Raw genomic sequence first — 14,920 nt, forward strand, 5'->3', positions numbered from 1 at the left:
TAAAATGGATCCTCACCCTTCTTATTTGGATGACTAGTGCTTGATTTTAATGTCTCTCAAGTATGGGAATTATTTTACTCATAATTATAAAAGGTGTATAACCCTCAAAGTTTCTTGAATTAAGAAATGATCTTTAGCAATTAAGCACTTGAATTTGTATTCCCTTATTCCTCTTACCTTGACAAATAAATGTTTTTACATAAAATGTTATATGTCGGTGACCCTGAACTTCAGACCATCATGCAAATTGGGAGAATTTTATGGAATGACATGTGGCTTAGGAATTGAGTCCTAATACATGTATTGGCAAGATCACGTGACTCAACTCTCAAAATGTTGATAGAAGGAAACTTGTCCATGAAACACACATACTCTTACTTACTTGGAAGGGGGACTTTCTTGAAATCTCTCTAAGCTCTCTACATGTATAATCTTGTGTGAACACAACTCTTTCCCTCCAACCCTATCTTCTTCCAACCTTTTTCTTTATATCAACATATGTAAATCAATGCATAGGTATAAAATATCAAAGGACACGATTGTTCGTTTTCATAAATACTAACATATCATTAGAAGATAATATTTTATATAATATCATGAACCCATAAATTTAACTTAATAAAAGCTAACGAGGCTTTGACATTATTGGTAAAAATTGAGGTGTTAGGTCCTTGAGTACTATCATGCCCAATTGCCATGTGTGAGTCTTCCTTCCACCAGGTGTGGGTTTTGTCCAATTATATTCAAATTGTTCGTCCATTTGTGCTTTGTGTTGATTTGATTATACTTTGTAGTTGTTTGGACATATATTTATAACTAGATTATACTTATGATTGTAGTCTTTAAAAAAGTACTTACTTGATAAGATTACCTAACTACAATTTCTTTTAGGTTTTTTAAAAAAAAAACACTAACTACATCCTTTTGAATAACAAATATTTACAATGACTTGTAGTTAACTAGTAATTTAATATTGGTTAAAATATACTTTATGTCCATGTGTTTTTGTATAATTGAAATTTAGTCTCTCAACTTTTAAATTTCAAAATTCATGTCCAATTGTTAACATCGATTAAAATTTTTCGTTAAATTAAGTAGGTATGACATTTTGAAATAAAGAAAAAAACTCACTTGGTAGTTATGTGACGAAAAAATGACATTGTAATAAACCCGAATTTAACAAAAGAGTTTTAACAAATTTAATAATTGGGCTTGCATTTTGAATCCAAAGAATAAAGGAACAAAATTCTTTGAAATAAAAGTTGAAAAACTAAATTTTAAATATACAAAAGTGTAAACTACACCATTAGTCACTAAACTATGAGGAAGTTCTCGTTTTGGCCACTTAGTTAAAAAAATGTTATAATTTGGTCACTAAACTATTCAAAATTTATTAAAGTTACTGAACTATTCAAAAGTTTTTTATATAAATCATTGAGCTGTTAAGTTTTTTTGGAAAAAAAAAGTTCTAACAATGAGCTTCAAGCGACGATTCGATGACTGGTATGATGGATTAGTACCCATCAACGAGTAAAAGAACATACCTTAGATTTAAGTCGACCTGATGGTTAGTGTTAGAGCTCGGAGAAAAAGTTGTTTGAATTTTGTTTCATAGATCCGTGACATCCAAAACTGTTTTATGAAAAAAATTGAACTGTAAAAGAGAAGGGGAAAGCGAGCTTTCGATTGATGCAAATAGTGTGACCAATGAAAATCATATAGCACCGATTTTAAAAGCCTAATGATTTCTATGAAAACTTTTGAATAATTCGGTAACCAAATTGTAAATTTTTTAATTAAATGATCAAATAAAAATTTTATCCATAATTTAGTGACTACTTGACTAAAAGTTTAAAAGAATGTTTTAACCCCAAAAACATGAGGGGGGAAAAGGACAAGGTAACACATGTAAAAACAAAAGGAGTCTTGGGCCATTCTTCCTTCACGTGGACGATGTACTACGACGAGAAGCCATGTTCTTCATTTTTGGGGATTTCAAAAGGATAAGGTTACCCTCCATCTTACTCCACAATAAAACCATTTAACTCCTAGACAATGATTGAAGATATGGATATGGGTTTCGACTTTCAATTCAACCCAGCTATACAATCAAAGACGATATTAATAACTATACAGGGTATATAAATTTTTTCTATAGACAGGGTTCGTAATCTATACTCAATCAAATTCGTCAGCATTAACAAACAATTCAAAAATCACTTATGAACAAAATATTTAGTACTGAAGATTTTAGACTACGTAAACTATAATAAAATAATTAGTATATCTATCAAATATTAATCCTAAATATTATTATAATAATTGATGTTTTCATATTTTTATATAAAATATTTAAATAAAACAATTACATCTTTTTGTTCAAAATAAATCAAACATCTAAGAATTCAACAGAAATTATTAAATATTTGTACGTAAAATTTTCATTACTTCACTTATAGTCTAATTGATAAAAATAACTGAAAAACAATCACCACGAGAATATTTTTATTTTTATATAAAATTAATAAAAAAAAGTTATATAATAAGATTTGAATAATAACCGATGCTTTTTTTTTTTTTAAGTTGGATCGGTAGTCTAAATGATCAGACGACCAGTTCGTTCGTCTAATTGATTCGCTGGTCTAATCAGTTCAATTGATTCGATTAAAAAATTACTAAAAATAAAAATAAAAATAAACAAATTTGATTTAACCGATTCAACTAGTCATTATCGGTTTCCGAATCAATCAATTCAAAATCTCTTTCCGGATCGATATTTCGATCAATTCTTAATCTAATCGGTCCAATTAACCGATTCAATTCTATTCAAACAATATTATTATAATATTGATTACATAATATTTAACTTTTAAAATTTACTATTTCAATAAAACACTTATTTAATTTTTACCTACACTTTCAATAAATGTATTTTTACATAATTATTTCCATTAACGGGCAAAACACTAAAAAAAGCCCAATTTTTAAAAAATTTACCGAAATGGGCCCAGTAATAAATTAATTACCGGATTGGCCCAGTTCCCCGAAAGCGCATCCACGTCAGCGCGATGTCAGGGGATGTGGCAGGAAAACGCTTCCTCAAGGAAGCGCTTTGCCTACGTGGCAACAAAGCGCGCCCTCCAGGACGCGTTTTCCTGCCACGTAAATGCCTCCCTGGGGACACGTTTTGCTCGCGCGTGAACAGTAGCAACGACTACTTTTTTGACCGTTGGTGACCCCCCCAACGGTAAAAAAAACTATAAAACCCTCCCACCCTTTCATTTTTTTTCACAAATAAATCCTTTCTCTAATTTCCTCTCAATTTGCTCTCAATTTTCTCTCAAAGTTCTCTCAAATCCCTATTTAATCTCCATTTGCTCTCTATTTTCTCTCAAATTCCTCTCAAATCCCTATTTAAAAGAGCTTTAATTTTTAATTATTTTTAAAAAAAATTAAATTTTATGTTTTTGAATTTTTTTTAAATCGTAAAAAATTGTACGAATTTAGCAATGGCCGAAGAATTGATTCGTCTTGATGACAAGCACATATCCATCGAACAAATGAAAATGGTAAGTGTTAAATTTAATTTTTAAATATTATTTAATATTTTTTATTTATGTAATTTTAAATAATTATTAATTTATTATTTGTTATAAAAGTCTGTAGATTGGATATTGCAATGCTATATTCGTAATATGCATGATCCTCCATCACCGTTGGTAGAGAATTACCTGCGGGAAGCGGGTTTCTGGCACGTGGCGACGGTAGGTCGGGGATGCAAGTTGGACCCGAAACTTATCAGTGCGTTGATTAAAAGGTTGAGACCCAAGACGCACACATTCTATCTTCCATGTGGAGAGTGCACTATCACTTTGAAAGATGTGAATCTGTAATTGGGATTGCCGGTGGACAGGTACCCAGTCACCGGGTCTGTTCAATCTGGTAATTGGGGAGCGGTATGCTACAAGCTTTTGGGTGTTATTCCAAAGAATATTAATGGAGGTCAGATCGAGATGGGCTGGTTACGAGACACATTCCCGGATCCAGATGATGATTCAACCGAACTAGAAAGAATCCGATATGCTCGGGCATACATTCTTCAGATAATTGGAGGTTATTTGATGCCAGACTTGTCTCGAAACCTTGTACATCTAAGATGGCTGCTGAAACTCGTTGATTTTAAAACAGACGGTGAATTGAGTTGGGGGTTGGCCGTGTTGGCAACACTGTACCGGGAGATGTGCGGGACGACACGACCGAATAAAGTGAAAATCGGAGGTTGTCTGTCACTACTGCAGTCATGGGCACGGTTTCGCTTTCCATTTTTACGTCCTTGAGTGGACCACCCATATACATTCCCATTCATAACGAGGTAAATTTTATATTAGATTTTATAATTATTACGTAGATTTAAAATATAATAGTATGCTAAAAATTTATTTAATTAGGTGGAACCATCCGCGAAGTTATGCTGGATTACCTAACTGTCTTGGAGATATACAGCTTCTATTAGACCAAAAGTCGGAAGCACAAGTAAGTATTAAATAAAATTGATATTTTCATCATGAGCTAGTCGATTGGTATTTAGTATTTAGTATTATGTATTATGTATATAACTAATATTTCCATCATGTTCATATAGTTTGAATGGACACCATACGAGGATCCGGTAATTCGGGCAGTAATTCTGGATGAGTACTTCCAAAATCGAAACACTTGGCACGTGAAAGTCGCGTTGGTCAACTATGCGACCGCAGAGATGCACCAGTCAGACAGAGTATTACGACAATTTAGATTCTAACAACCGATCCCCGTGGCACCTGAGGTGTTGGATGATCATCACAAAAGCGACCTATGGCAATTGCATATGGATTAGTCGAGAATCTGGTCACACTACATCCAAATGTGGGAAGATCGGTATGATTATATACCTACTCAGGAACCGATCATCATTCTTGAGTTAGCGTGCGTGCCAGAATACATGCTATGGTTTAGGATCCATGGCAAGCCATATTTACTGTCGGTAGAGAAGAGGCAGCGGCAATTACGTGTCCAAAGGGAACGACGTGGCCTTTTAAATCCAAGACAAAGGGACGACGACGCAGGCCCATCAACGAGGCCTAGACATTCACCCAGCCCATCATCAGCGACCATTCAATCACCAGGCCCAATGAGAGCACCGACACAGTCACCTGACCCAGCAGTTCAACCGACGATACCCAGAGCACAACCTTTTCAGATGATGCCAGGTGCGTATCCTAACCCTTTTATATATCCTAACCCTTATATGTTTCCTTTTTCAAGTCCTATGGCAGGTTGGAGTCCATGGCCCGGTTCATCTCCATTTTATGTTACGCCGAGTGAACCGCCGATGTATAGGCCAACGTCGCACGAGGGATCGCAAGAGGGGCCGTTGGAGAGCTCTTATTTTTACCAATCGTCGTCACCGTATAGGTTTCAAACAGCTTCGCTGTTGGTGATGCAAACACCTCTATAGTCACTATTCTATCAAAGTGGCTCATCGCCCCAACACCGACAACCAGATACCCTACTGGAGGAACCAGAATCTCTATCGGAGCACCTACAACCCCACGGGATCTTTGGACAAAGGAGGAATCTGCAAGATAATCAAACGACCACCATGTGGCAATTGAACCCAAGAGACACGGAGATTAATTTTTGTTTTAATATATTTGTACAGACAATTTGAATAATTTGATATTATTTGATGTAATAAAATAGAAATTCTTCTATATTATTTCATGTACTAAAATAGAAATTTACTTTTATATTTTTAATATAATAGAGATTCTTTTAAACAAGACAATATGTTGAATAAAGTAACTATAATTTACTTTAATATTTTTAATATAATCGAAATTCTTTACACTGGCACGTTTTAAATAAGGAAATTTTTGATTTAACAAAATATAAATAATACAAAGTTTTTTACAATAACGTTCAACTATTGCGATTTAGGCATGATCAGCTTGTATGGCCTGGGTTCCTACACCATCAGCACAACTTATATTGACTGGTTGTTTCTTAGATATACATATTGTTACGTATTCTAGTCGAGTAAGGTCGACCTTTTGGTTTGCGACGTAATTCTCTATCCGGTAACATCTTAAAGGGAGCAAGCGATACAGACGGCCACTTACGTTCATCTAGGACCGGTGGGAATACGTATCTCCAGACGTTGTACATGTTTTCTAATTTGTAGATTTCATCGACATAGCTCATCGGATCAAGACTGAGATTCTGACAAGCTGCAATTACATGAGCGCATGGATAACGAAGTGTGTCAAACATCCCACAGTCGCAAGTCTTATTTCGTAAGTGTACCCGATATTGCCCACCAATAACACCTTCGTGCGGTCTGTCAAACTCTGTTACGCGAAACCATAAGTTCTCTCAGTCGTGACAGACTGAGTGCATGGTGTTCGCCCGCGCCTTGGCCTTGTTAATTTCTTGCACTACCTTACTGCACCATACATGGCCTCTCTGCATCTAGCCTGCATAACTCCCTGCTTGTTTTAGAAATAGGGCTGCTAAACGAAAATATGTCTCTCGCACAACCGATGTTATCGGTAGATGGCGCGTTCCTTTTATAATAGAATTTATGCATTCAGCTAGGTTTGAAGTCATATGACCATATCGTAGGCCACCATCGTATGCTTGTGCCCACAGCTCGAAAGGTATGTTGCAAAGGTAGTCCGCGCCTTCGCCGTTAATTGAACGCAAAACTGACAACATCTCATGAAAACGGTCTTTATTTATTTCATACCTTGCCAATATAAGTTCATAGCGAATATTACATATCACTCTTTCAATTAGAATAAATTTAAAATGACAAATGTAATTATATTAATAGAGACTAAATACTCATGTTGGTCACTTGTCGTCGTTCACTCTTAGATGGATATTGCCTATAGTAGTTGGAAGCAACGTGCCTTAGGCAATATCGATGGTGTGTGTGTTGCCATAAGCTTTCCTGTCGATCAATTGCAGCTAGTATGCCGGTGCCCTGATCTGAAATAACACAAATGTCAGGTTGGGGCCACACATGCCTCCTTCACCTAGATAGAAAGAAATCACAGTCATCAGCTGACTCCCTCAGTGTTATTGCAAACGCAAGTGGAAGAATTCTCCCACTGCCATCCTGTGCCACTGCTACCAATAGCCGATAGGTATATCTACCGAACATCAAGGTATTGTCAATTTGTACCAATGGTTTGCAGTATAGAAATGCATCTCGGCATTGCTTAAAAGTCCAAAACAGGCGTTTGAACACTTGGCATCCACGTAGTAATCGATCGTTGTAGTATGAATGTTCGGTTTGAAGGTCCATTATGCAACCTGGGACGTATCTCTCTAGCACTTGACACTACTGCCATTTGCGGTAAGAGGGCGTGTACCCTATTTGGCTACGAATATTGGCAATTAACACCAGTATTGAAGTCCTAGGATCTGCCTTCACTATGGGCAGTATCAAGCTAGCTAACATAGCTGAATCCATCTTGAGATGATCTTGTGAAATACCTATAAACAGAGTACATTAAATAATGCAACATTACATAATAACAGTATTATTCAGAAACCCTAAATACTGTACCTACAGTATATGTATGTAGACTTTTGTACTTTTTAATCTCCCACAATCCTGTCCTTTTCCTTAACAAGGCGTAGATTTTCCATGAATATGTACCATCTTGCACTGCACACGTTGCCTCAAACTTATCAGTTTTGGACTTAACGATGTGGTAGTTAACGCTTTTATTGATGCTATGTTATTTCAAAGCACCAATAAAACTATCATTGTTGAAAAACTGATTACCAACTTCAAATTCAATCGAATCCAGTACTAAACTTGTACTATCATGCAACCGGTGTGGTAGGTTTGGAAACTCCAACTCATCATATGCTGACAGATCGACAATATGCATGTGGGCTGGATGTGAGTATGCCAATCGTGGATCTTCTTCTTCATCTAAACCCCCTTCAACATCTTCAGATTCGGTTGGAATAGGCTCCGGTTCAGAAAATAATCCAACTTCTGCACCATCGGGCCCGGGCTCTCGAGGTAGATCCACGTCAGAGTCATCTTCTAACCCACTATCATCTACAACATACGAGGTCCCCTCACCGGTGGATGTCGTAGGGAGTACATCATCCCTTCTTCTGAGCGTTTCATAACGTCCCTAATTGGATGTAGATTGTTAACCAGTAGAAGTTAATGCTGTTCCCCAGTACGTATTTTCAGCATCAAACATCGACCCACCGAGGTGCATGTCCCATCCACCGATAGAGTGTCATGTAGGGGTTGTGTATTCCACACCGCTACCAAACATGGGCTGCTCCGTGTTTTGTAACCCACTAACCGAGTATCAGGCAGGGGTTGTGTATACCTCTCGAACACCAGTCGCAAGTGCATCATTTGGCGATGTAAATTGTACATATAACTCAATATACGGTGCTCCACTAGCGAGAAGAGTTTGCACCATTGCCTTCAAGCTACGAACACCTTTTATGTCAAACGAGTCATATGTCACGGGACCAACAGTAGAACAAAATCGATACGTAATAGACAGAACTTTCATTGGCGTCGTTTTGAATATTTTACGCCTAATTCTTTTACGAAGTTCTGTCAAATATATGTTCTGGTTAAAAACCAGTCGCACTGTATTCTCCGACAAAAAACAACACCGTTCTCGGTGTGGCAAACCTCACCATCATAGTAAATAACAGCACTAATACGTTCACTTATCTTCAATTTCTATTCTTCTTAGCCTCTCTAAATTTTTTTTGCCGTAAGTAACTTATGCAATCTGAGGGAAAATTTTGCCTTCCTTATAGCCTCAGGCCATGCGCCACTATAGCAAAAACGCGTCCACGTGGGAGCTTTTTTCAGGAGTTACTGTAGCAAAAGTGCGTCTATGTGGGAGCTTCTTTCAGTACTTCTGCTAACAAAGCATCCTGCTTAAAGTGTTTTTGACATTGTTTGCTCAGAAACGTCTACTCGAAATTATTTTTTCAATAGCTACTATAGCAAAAGCGCGTTCACGTGGAAGCTTTTTTCAGTACTTCTGCTGACAAAGCATTTTTCTTAAAGCGTTTTTGACACTGTTTGCTCAAAAACGTCTACTCGAAATCATTTTTTAGGAGCTACTGTAGCAAAAGCGCGTCTACGTGAGAGCTTTTTTCAGTACTTCTGCTGACAAAGTATCCTACTTAAAGCGTTTTTGACACTGTTTGCTCAGAAATGTCTACTCGAAATTATTTTCTCAGGAGCCACTGTAGCAAAAGCGCGTCCACGTGGGAGTGTCTTTAAATTAACAAATAAATTAATTAAGTAATTGTAAACCCCAAACCCTAATTTATTTGAGTTTTTACTTAAAAACCCTAAACACTAAACCCTAAACTAATTTATTATAAATTTATAATTTATTTACTCAAGTAACCATGAACTCCAATTTATTTAATTTTTCTTTAAAACCCTTAACTCTAAATCCTAATCGATTTTTAAATTTTTTAATTAAATTACTCAAGTAACCCTAAACCCTAATTTATTTGATTTTTCTTAAAAACAATAAACACGAAAACTAATCCAATTTTAAAAAAATTAATTAATTTAATTAACAAACCCTAATCCCTTATTTATTTAAAATTTTTCTCTAAAACCCTAAACTTAAAAACACTAAAACCCTAACCTTAACCCTAACCCTAAACTAATAACCCAAAACCCTACCGTAGGAGACACGAGCAAAACGCGTCCTTCAGGAAGCGTTTTGCCTACTTGGACATAAAGCGCGCCCTTGAGGGAGCAATTTTTGTCCACGTAGGCAAAACGCTTCCTCAGGGACGCGTTTTCCTACCACGTCTCCTGACATCGCACTAATGTGGACGCGTTTTCCGGTAAATAATTATTTACCGGGTCCATTTCAATAAATTTTTTAAAAAAATAGACTTTTATGTGTAATTTGCCCTCCATTTACATCACATATGTACCATTTAATAAAACATATATAATTTTTTGTATTTTTTAATCGTGCTAAATAACAGTAAAATATTAGGAAGATTAAGGGCAAACATGTCCAAAAGAAAATTTAATAAAATAATCCATCTCGAAAAATGTAGCCACGTGATATGAAGAACAGTTCCTCAAGTCTCAACTGAAAAGTAAGTTTGAAGTAGGGAGCAGGTTATCTGCACTGCACCACGTTTCGAACAACCCAACAAGAAAAATCACCCCAACCCATCAGATCCCAAACAGCGGTTCGGCTCCTCCCTTGGAATGGAACACTTCTAGATCTACTCCTTGGAACAAGTTATGAAAATGGCTATATCTCTTGTACTGAGTCGACTCATTCTCTTCCTCACTCTCACCTGCTTTGCAGCCGTCTCATCATCTACTACGACCACAACAACTCTAAAACGGCACTCTGGGTTTCTCTACTCTAGAACCCGAGGAAAATGCACTCCTCAGTAAGCCCTTTCTCTCTCTTAAAACCCATAAAGAATATCAATATGCTTATTTGTTTCGGTATTTTTCACAGTTACCCAGAAACCAAACAGTTTTTAAGAAAGTGTTTTCTTTTAATATTGTCTCGGTGAGTTATGGCACCGAGTTGAGTTGGGGGGATGCGAAATGTTGAGAGCTTTACTTATCCGCAGGTTCTGGAGCAGCAGGAGAGAGGCGTGGCCAAGGATGGTCCCACAGGGATCAACGGTATCGAACGTATTCGGGTCGAGAGCGAGTGAGCGGTACAGATCGGATATGACATTGTTGGAATCAAGGGCTGTGAATGAAGAAGGGAACGTGTTCAATGAGCTGCTGAAGCAGGCGAGTGCTGCATTGCTGAACTCGTATGCGAGGAAAGGGTTCCCTTACTCGGCGTGGGAAGTGAAGACTCTGATGATTCAAGGGTTGGTCTCGGAATATGCCGCAGCACGCCTAACCAGACGCTTTTCCGTTGCCAATGATGCTTGTATTTAGTAGTATTCGGGTTGATACTAGCTTAAAAGGCGATAGGAGAAGCTAGTTTTGCTTGAAGCAGTACGACTCTGTTCTTTTTATTTTTAGTTTGTCAATTTGGTAGATTATCGCAAATTAAATGTGAATTCGATGAAAGATATTTCTCATTGGTCCTTTTAGGCGCTCATGCATGTCGAGGTATTGAAGGATTATTGGGAACTTAATATTGCTGGTGTACTGTGTTGATTCTTCCAGCTTCCCTTGACCCGAAATCAGCTTTATTCTTCATGTTTTTGCTTAAATCTCATGGTGCATATTGTTTCTTCTAATACATTTTGCTTCATTTCGTATTGCAATAAGTGAGGGGCCTGGCAGGGTCCTAGTAATCTGCTGGAGCCGGCATTGCTGTGCTCACTGGGACTGCGAGTAGAGAGAATGGAAATGGCGAGAGCTATTGTTTGGTAGTAGCAGAAATGTTCAAGGGAAATTGGGGCCCTTATTAGTGTCGAAAAATTAGATGATGGCTGGTCGTTTACTCTTTTAAAGCCCGTCATGATGTTAACAAATAGTGCAGGGTTGGACCTGTTGACGTAAAAAAATGGTATAACCCTAAAAGGCAAATTATTTCTCTTGCTTTCATGCACATTTAATTTATGCAAGGAAATGCAAATTAAACCAGGTCTTGAAGAACCTATGCATTGTTACACACAAAAGATTTGTTCCATGACCGAGTCATCTCATCAAATATAATTATAACTACAATACAAATGACAAGTCAATATATGTTGGATCAATTAGAAGTAGATTCAACTCGAAACGAAGTACAACGGATTGAAAATATGAATATACCCAGGTAGGATCTATATATGGTGAGATTTAGATCCAAAATAATTTGGGTAAAAACTCACACATAACGTTCATACGTTGTAAGACTAGCATGTAAGACTAGAAATTAGGCATTCAAGATCTCAAAACTTTGAGTTTTTGCTTATACAATCAGTGTCTCATTAGTATATTGCTTTGATTTTAAATCCATATCAAGGCATCCAAATAGATCCCACTTTATTAACTTTCAAGCAAGCATGTAGCAGGCGATTTTGGTTTGTTGTACTCATAAACCAAACCCTTACTGGTTTCCCATTTTTCCCAAAGTGATGAATGCAAAGATTATATGCATCTTTTGTGCAGGCAGCGTTAGGGAATGACTGCTGAAAAGAGAAAAAAAGGAAACTATATTGCTCGATGTGACTTTGAATTACAGCTTAGTTGTTATATTGCCGTAAAAAACGAAATTTAATCAGCTGAACAATTAAGTTTGTTATTTTTGTATGTCATCTTCTAACTTCCTACAACATTTATGTTATTTTTGGGTGAGAGTTTTGTACAACTTTTTCTTGTGTTGCTTCTTACATTTGTTTTCATGTTTGTTTTAGGTTCATATGCTTTCTGAAACTTCCCCGGCTATAGAATCTAACACACTCCATTTTCCAAGCGCAACAAAAGTGGCATGAAAGAAAGTTCAAAACTTGGTCTTATATGGTTAAGCATAAAGAAAATATGCTCTTCAACATTTATCAGCAATGACGACTGATCATTGGCTGTTGCAATACTTTTATAATAACCAAAAAAGTGGGGAAACTGCAAAGGCAAGATAACCTATATGTGTTGCGTGGAAAAGGTCCTTGTGTAAAAGAATAGATAGAAATATAATTAAGCCTGAAAAAGGCTTAGAAATTATTTGAAGATGACATCGAAAAAGTAGAACTAAACATAAAGATTAGAAACAATTAGGTTCACTCATTTTTATTGCCAATTTGATTTACTTGTTTTCTTATTCAAAAACCTCTCTACATTTACGATTTTGTTTGTTACTTGTATACTTTGTGCTGTAATTTCCAACAATTAATGAAGATGAAACATGATTTTTCGAATAAACCCAATTACTAATCCAAATATTCATCTTTTCTTTTTGCTTTTAAAAAAAAACTTCTCTCCTTTCTTGTCTTAGTACATAGATTTCGCATACTTCCACTGAACTTCAATTACAGTTTATTTCTTTTGCTATTAAATATAAGCACAATTTAAAATAGTATTTAAATTGCAAATGGTTAGTTGAAGGATAAAATGTGATTTCCAACTTGTCGGTTGCATTAGCTTAGTATCTAAGCTGGTTTATTAATCTTAATCAAATAAACAAAGTTTACTTTACGGCCACCAATTTTCCCACTATCTTATTAATATTTCTTGCGTCAAGCAAATAGCGTAATACCTAAGCGACTCCCATAAAGACACAGAGAGAATACGAATAAGAGCAAATATTCTAAGCTATCTGTTATCATTATAATTCTTTTTTTATAAAGAAGCAATTTTAACACCCTTTAGCGGATCTCTGCTCTCATCTTTCCATCTCTTTGTTCATGTCTTGCTTCAGCATAAGGTTTCCTCCAGCCAAGAAGGCATGGAAAAGTTTTACTTCCAAACTTCAAACCAGACTACACAAGCTTCACAAATCCAAAGCTTTCAAAAAACCCAAGAATAATGGGAAGAAGCTACAAAAAGCTGCTTCCAAAACTACAAGGCCTTCATTGTTCTTAGGGCAACGCCTTCAGCTTAAGAGCAGCCGGAGACGTCGTGCTCTTCCTTTTGGGTACCAACGGTACTACCTCTCCGTTAATAAAGCGGCGGCACCGGTTTACATAGATAAGCTGTTTAAAGATGCGCCGGTGAGTGGAGTGGTAGAGTATATTCATCAGCAGCCATTAGAGAAGAACAAGAAGAAGCTCATTGATGAAGCTGCAGAGGCTGGAACAAGCAATGAAGGAGAAAAGCAGGGAGATGATAAGTTGGAGTCGGTGGGATTGGCATCGCCTATGCTGTATGGAATAGATGCAAGAGCTGAGGAATTCATTGCAAGTTTCCGAGCAGAAATGGAGCGTCAGGAAATTATAGCACGTAATTTGTAGCGCTTGTTAATTACCCCAATACTAGTTTTTATCTCAAATATTCATCGACTGTAAGGGAAAAGATTATCAAATGAAGACAATTTAAATGGTTTAAATAAATTGATTAATGTATATACTGATTTTCAATAGATGAATGAATACAGCTCAAATAATTTCTGATGTTGGTTTAATGTTCACTCATCGAGCATATGATCACATGAGAATAGTAATCCAATCAATTCTCCGATATGCTTTTATTAATGGTGAATAATTTGGGGCTTGCCTTAAAAATAAGTAAAGATTGGTAGTGCACAGCTTTCGGGTACCTTGTAGTGTGGTTTTAAATGTTGGCACTTCTTTCCGCACTTTGAAGACGGTTATGGAGACTTGGCAGTTTTGAAATGGTGATTCATTGTTATTATCTTTCGATATTGAGCTGGGAATTCGAGTTTAACTCTAATAAAAGCTTGTAAAATAAAGTGATTAATTACCTATGGTCCTTAGACGATAATTATCCTTAAATAAATTAAAATAGATTGATATTCCATAGACACTCCTTTGGCTATTTCGATTAAATTATTTTTAAAAATAATATCAATTTATTTTGTTGATAATGATAAAAGATGAATATCAACAAATAAAGTAATAATTTGAAAGATAATCTAATTTATCATTTGCATAAAACGCGGTCGGTTTTATCCAGTTGTAGACTATTTATTGTTCAAAAATTTTGATTAAGAATACGATTTTGTTGTATAGTGAAAAAATAATTTTTGTATTATTTATAACAATAAATTTCTATCAATTTAGTATTTGTATATTTGGGTTGAGCGAATTTGGTCATTTCCCCTCGAATCGTTGGTGAGGAACATTATGAAACTGCGGAAAGGGTTAAGCAAACCTTACAGCGTTACAAAGAACTTCAGGACATTATAGCTATCCTTGGGTTGGACGAATTGTCCGAAGAGGATCGCTTAACCAGTATCAAGAGCGCGAAAAATTG

The 14,920-nt window shown here is 36.2% G+C and overlaps 2 protein-coding genes across 2 annotated transcripts; both read left to right on the forward strand.

The window, feature by feature from the left end:
* The first annotated feature begins 10,160 nt into the window (after positions 1 to 10,160).
* On the forward strand, positions 10,161 to 11,277 carry LOC105797944 (uncharacterized). The gene is made up of 2 exons (XM_012627813.2): positions 10,161 to 10,485; positions 10,675 to 11,277. The coding sequence occupies exons 1-2, from the start codon at positions 10,331 to 10,333 to the stop codon at positions 10,994 to 10,996; spliced, it is 477 nt and encodes a 158-aa protein (XP_012483267.1). The 5' UTR covers positions 10,161 to 10,330; the 3' UTR covers positions 10,997 to 11,277.
* A 2,115-nt stretch (positions 11,278 to 13,392) lies between these two features.
* On the forward strand, positions 13,393 to 13,938 carry LOC105797935 (uncharacterized). Its single transcript, XM_012627804.2, has one exon. It carries the CDS (start codon positions 13,393 to 13,395, stop codon positions 13,936 to 13,938), a length of 546 nt encoding a protein of 181 aa, XP_012483258.1.
* The last annotated feature ends 982 nt before the right edge of the window (positions 13,939 to 14,920 follow it).

Source organism: Gossypium raimondii, chromosome 7, assembly GCF_025698545.1.
Source record: "Gossypium raimondii isolate GPD5lz chromosome 7, ASM2569854v1, whole genome shotgun sequence".
Taxonomy (NCBI): domain Eukaryota; kingdom Viridiplantae; phylum Streptophyta; class Magnoliopsida; order Malvales; family Malvaceae; genus Gossypium; species Gossypium raimondii.

What these genes read in the sequence shown, in the direction of transcription:
- LOC105797935 (XM_012627804.2), top strand. Translation starts at nt 13,393, where the DNA reads ATGTCTTGCTTCAGCATAAGGTTTCCTCCAGCCAAGAAGGCATGGAAA.
- LOC105797944 (XM_012627813.2), top strand. Translation starts at nt 10,331, where the DNA reads ATGAAAATGGCTATATCTCTTGTACTGAGTCGACTCATTCTCTTCCTC. An exon ending in CGAGGAAAATGCACTCCTCA is followed by an intron (nt 10,486 to 10,674) that starts GTAAGCCCTTTC and finishes ACTTATCCGCAG; the next exon opens with GTTCTGGAGCAGCAGGAGAG.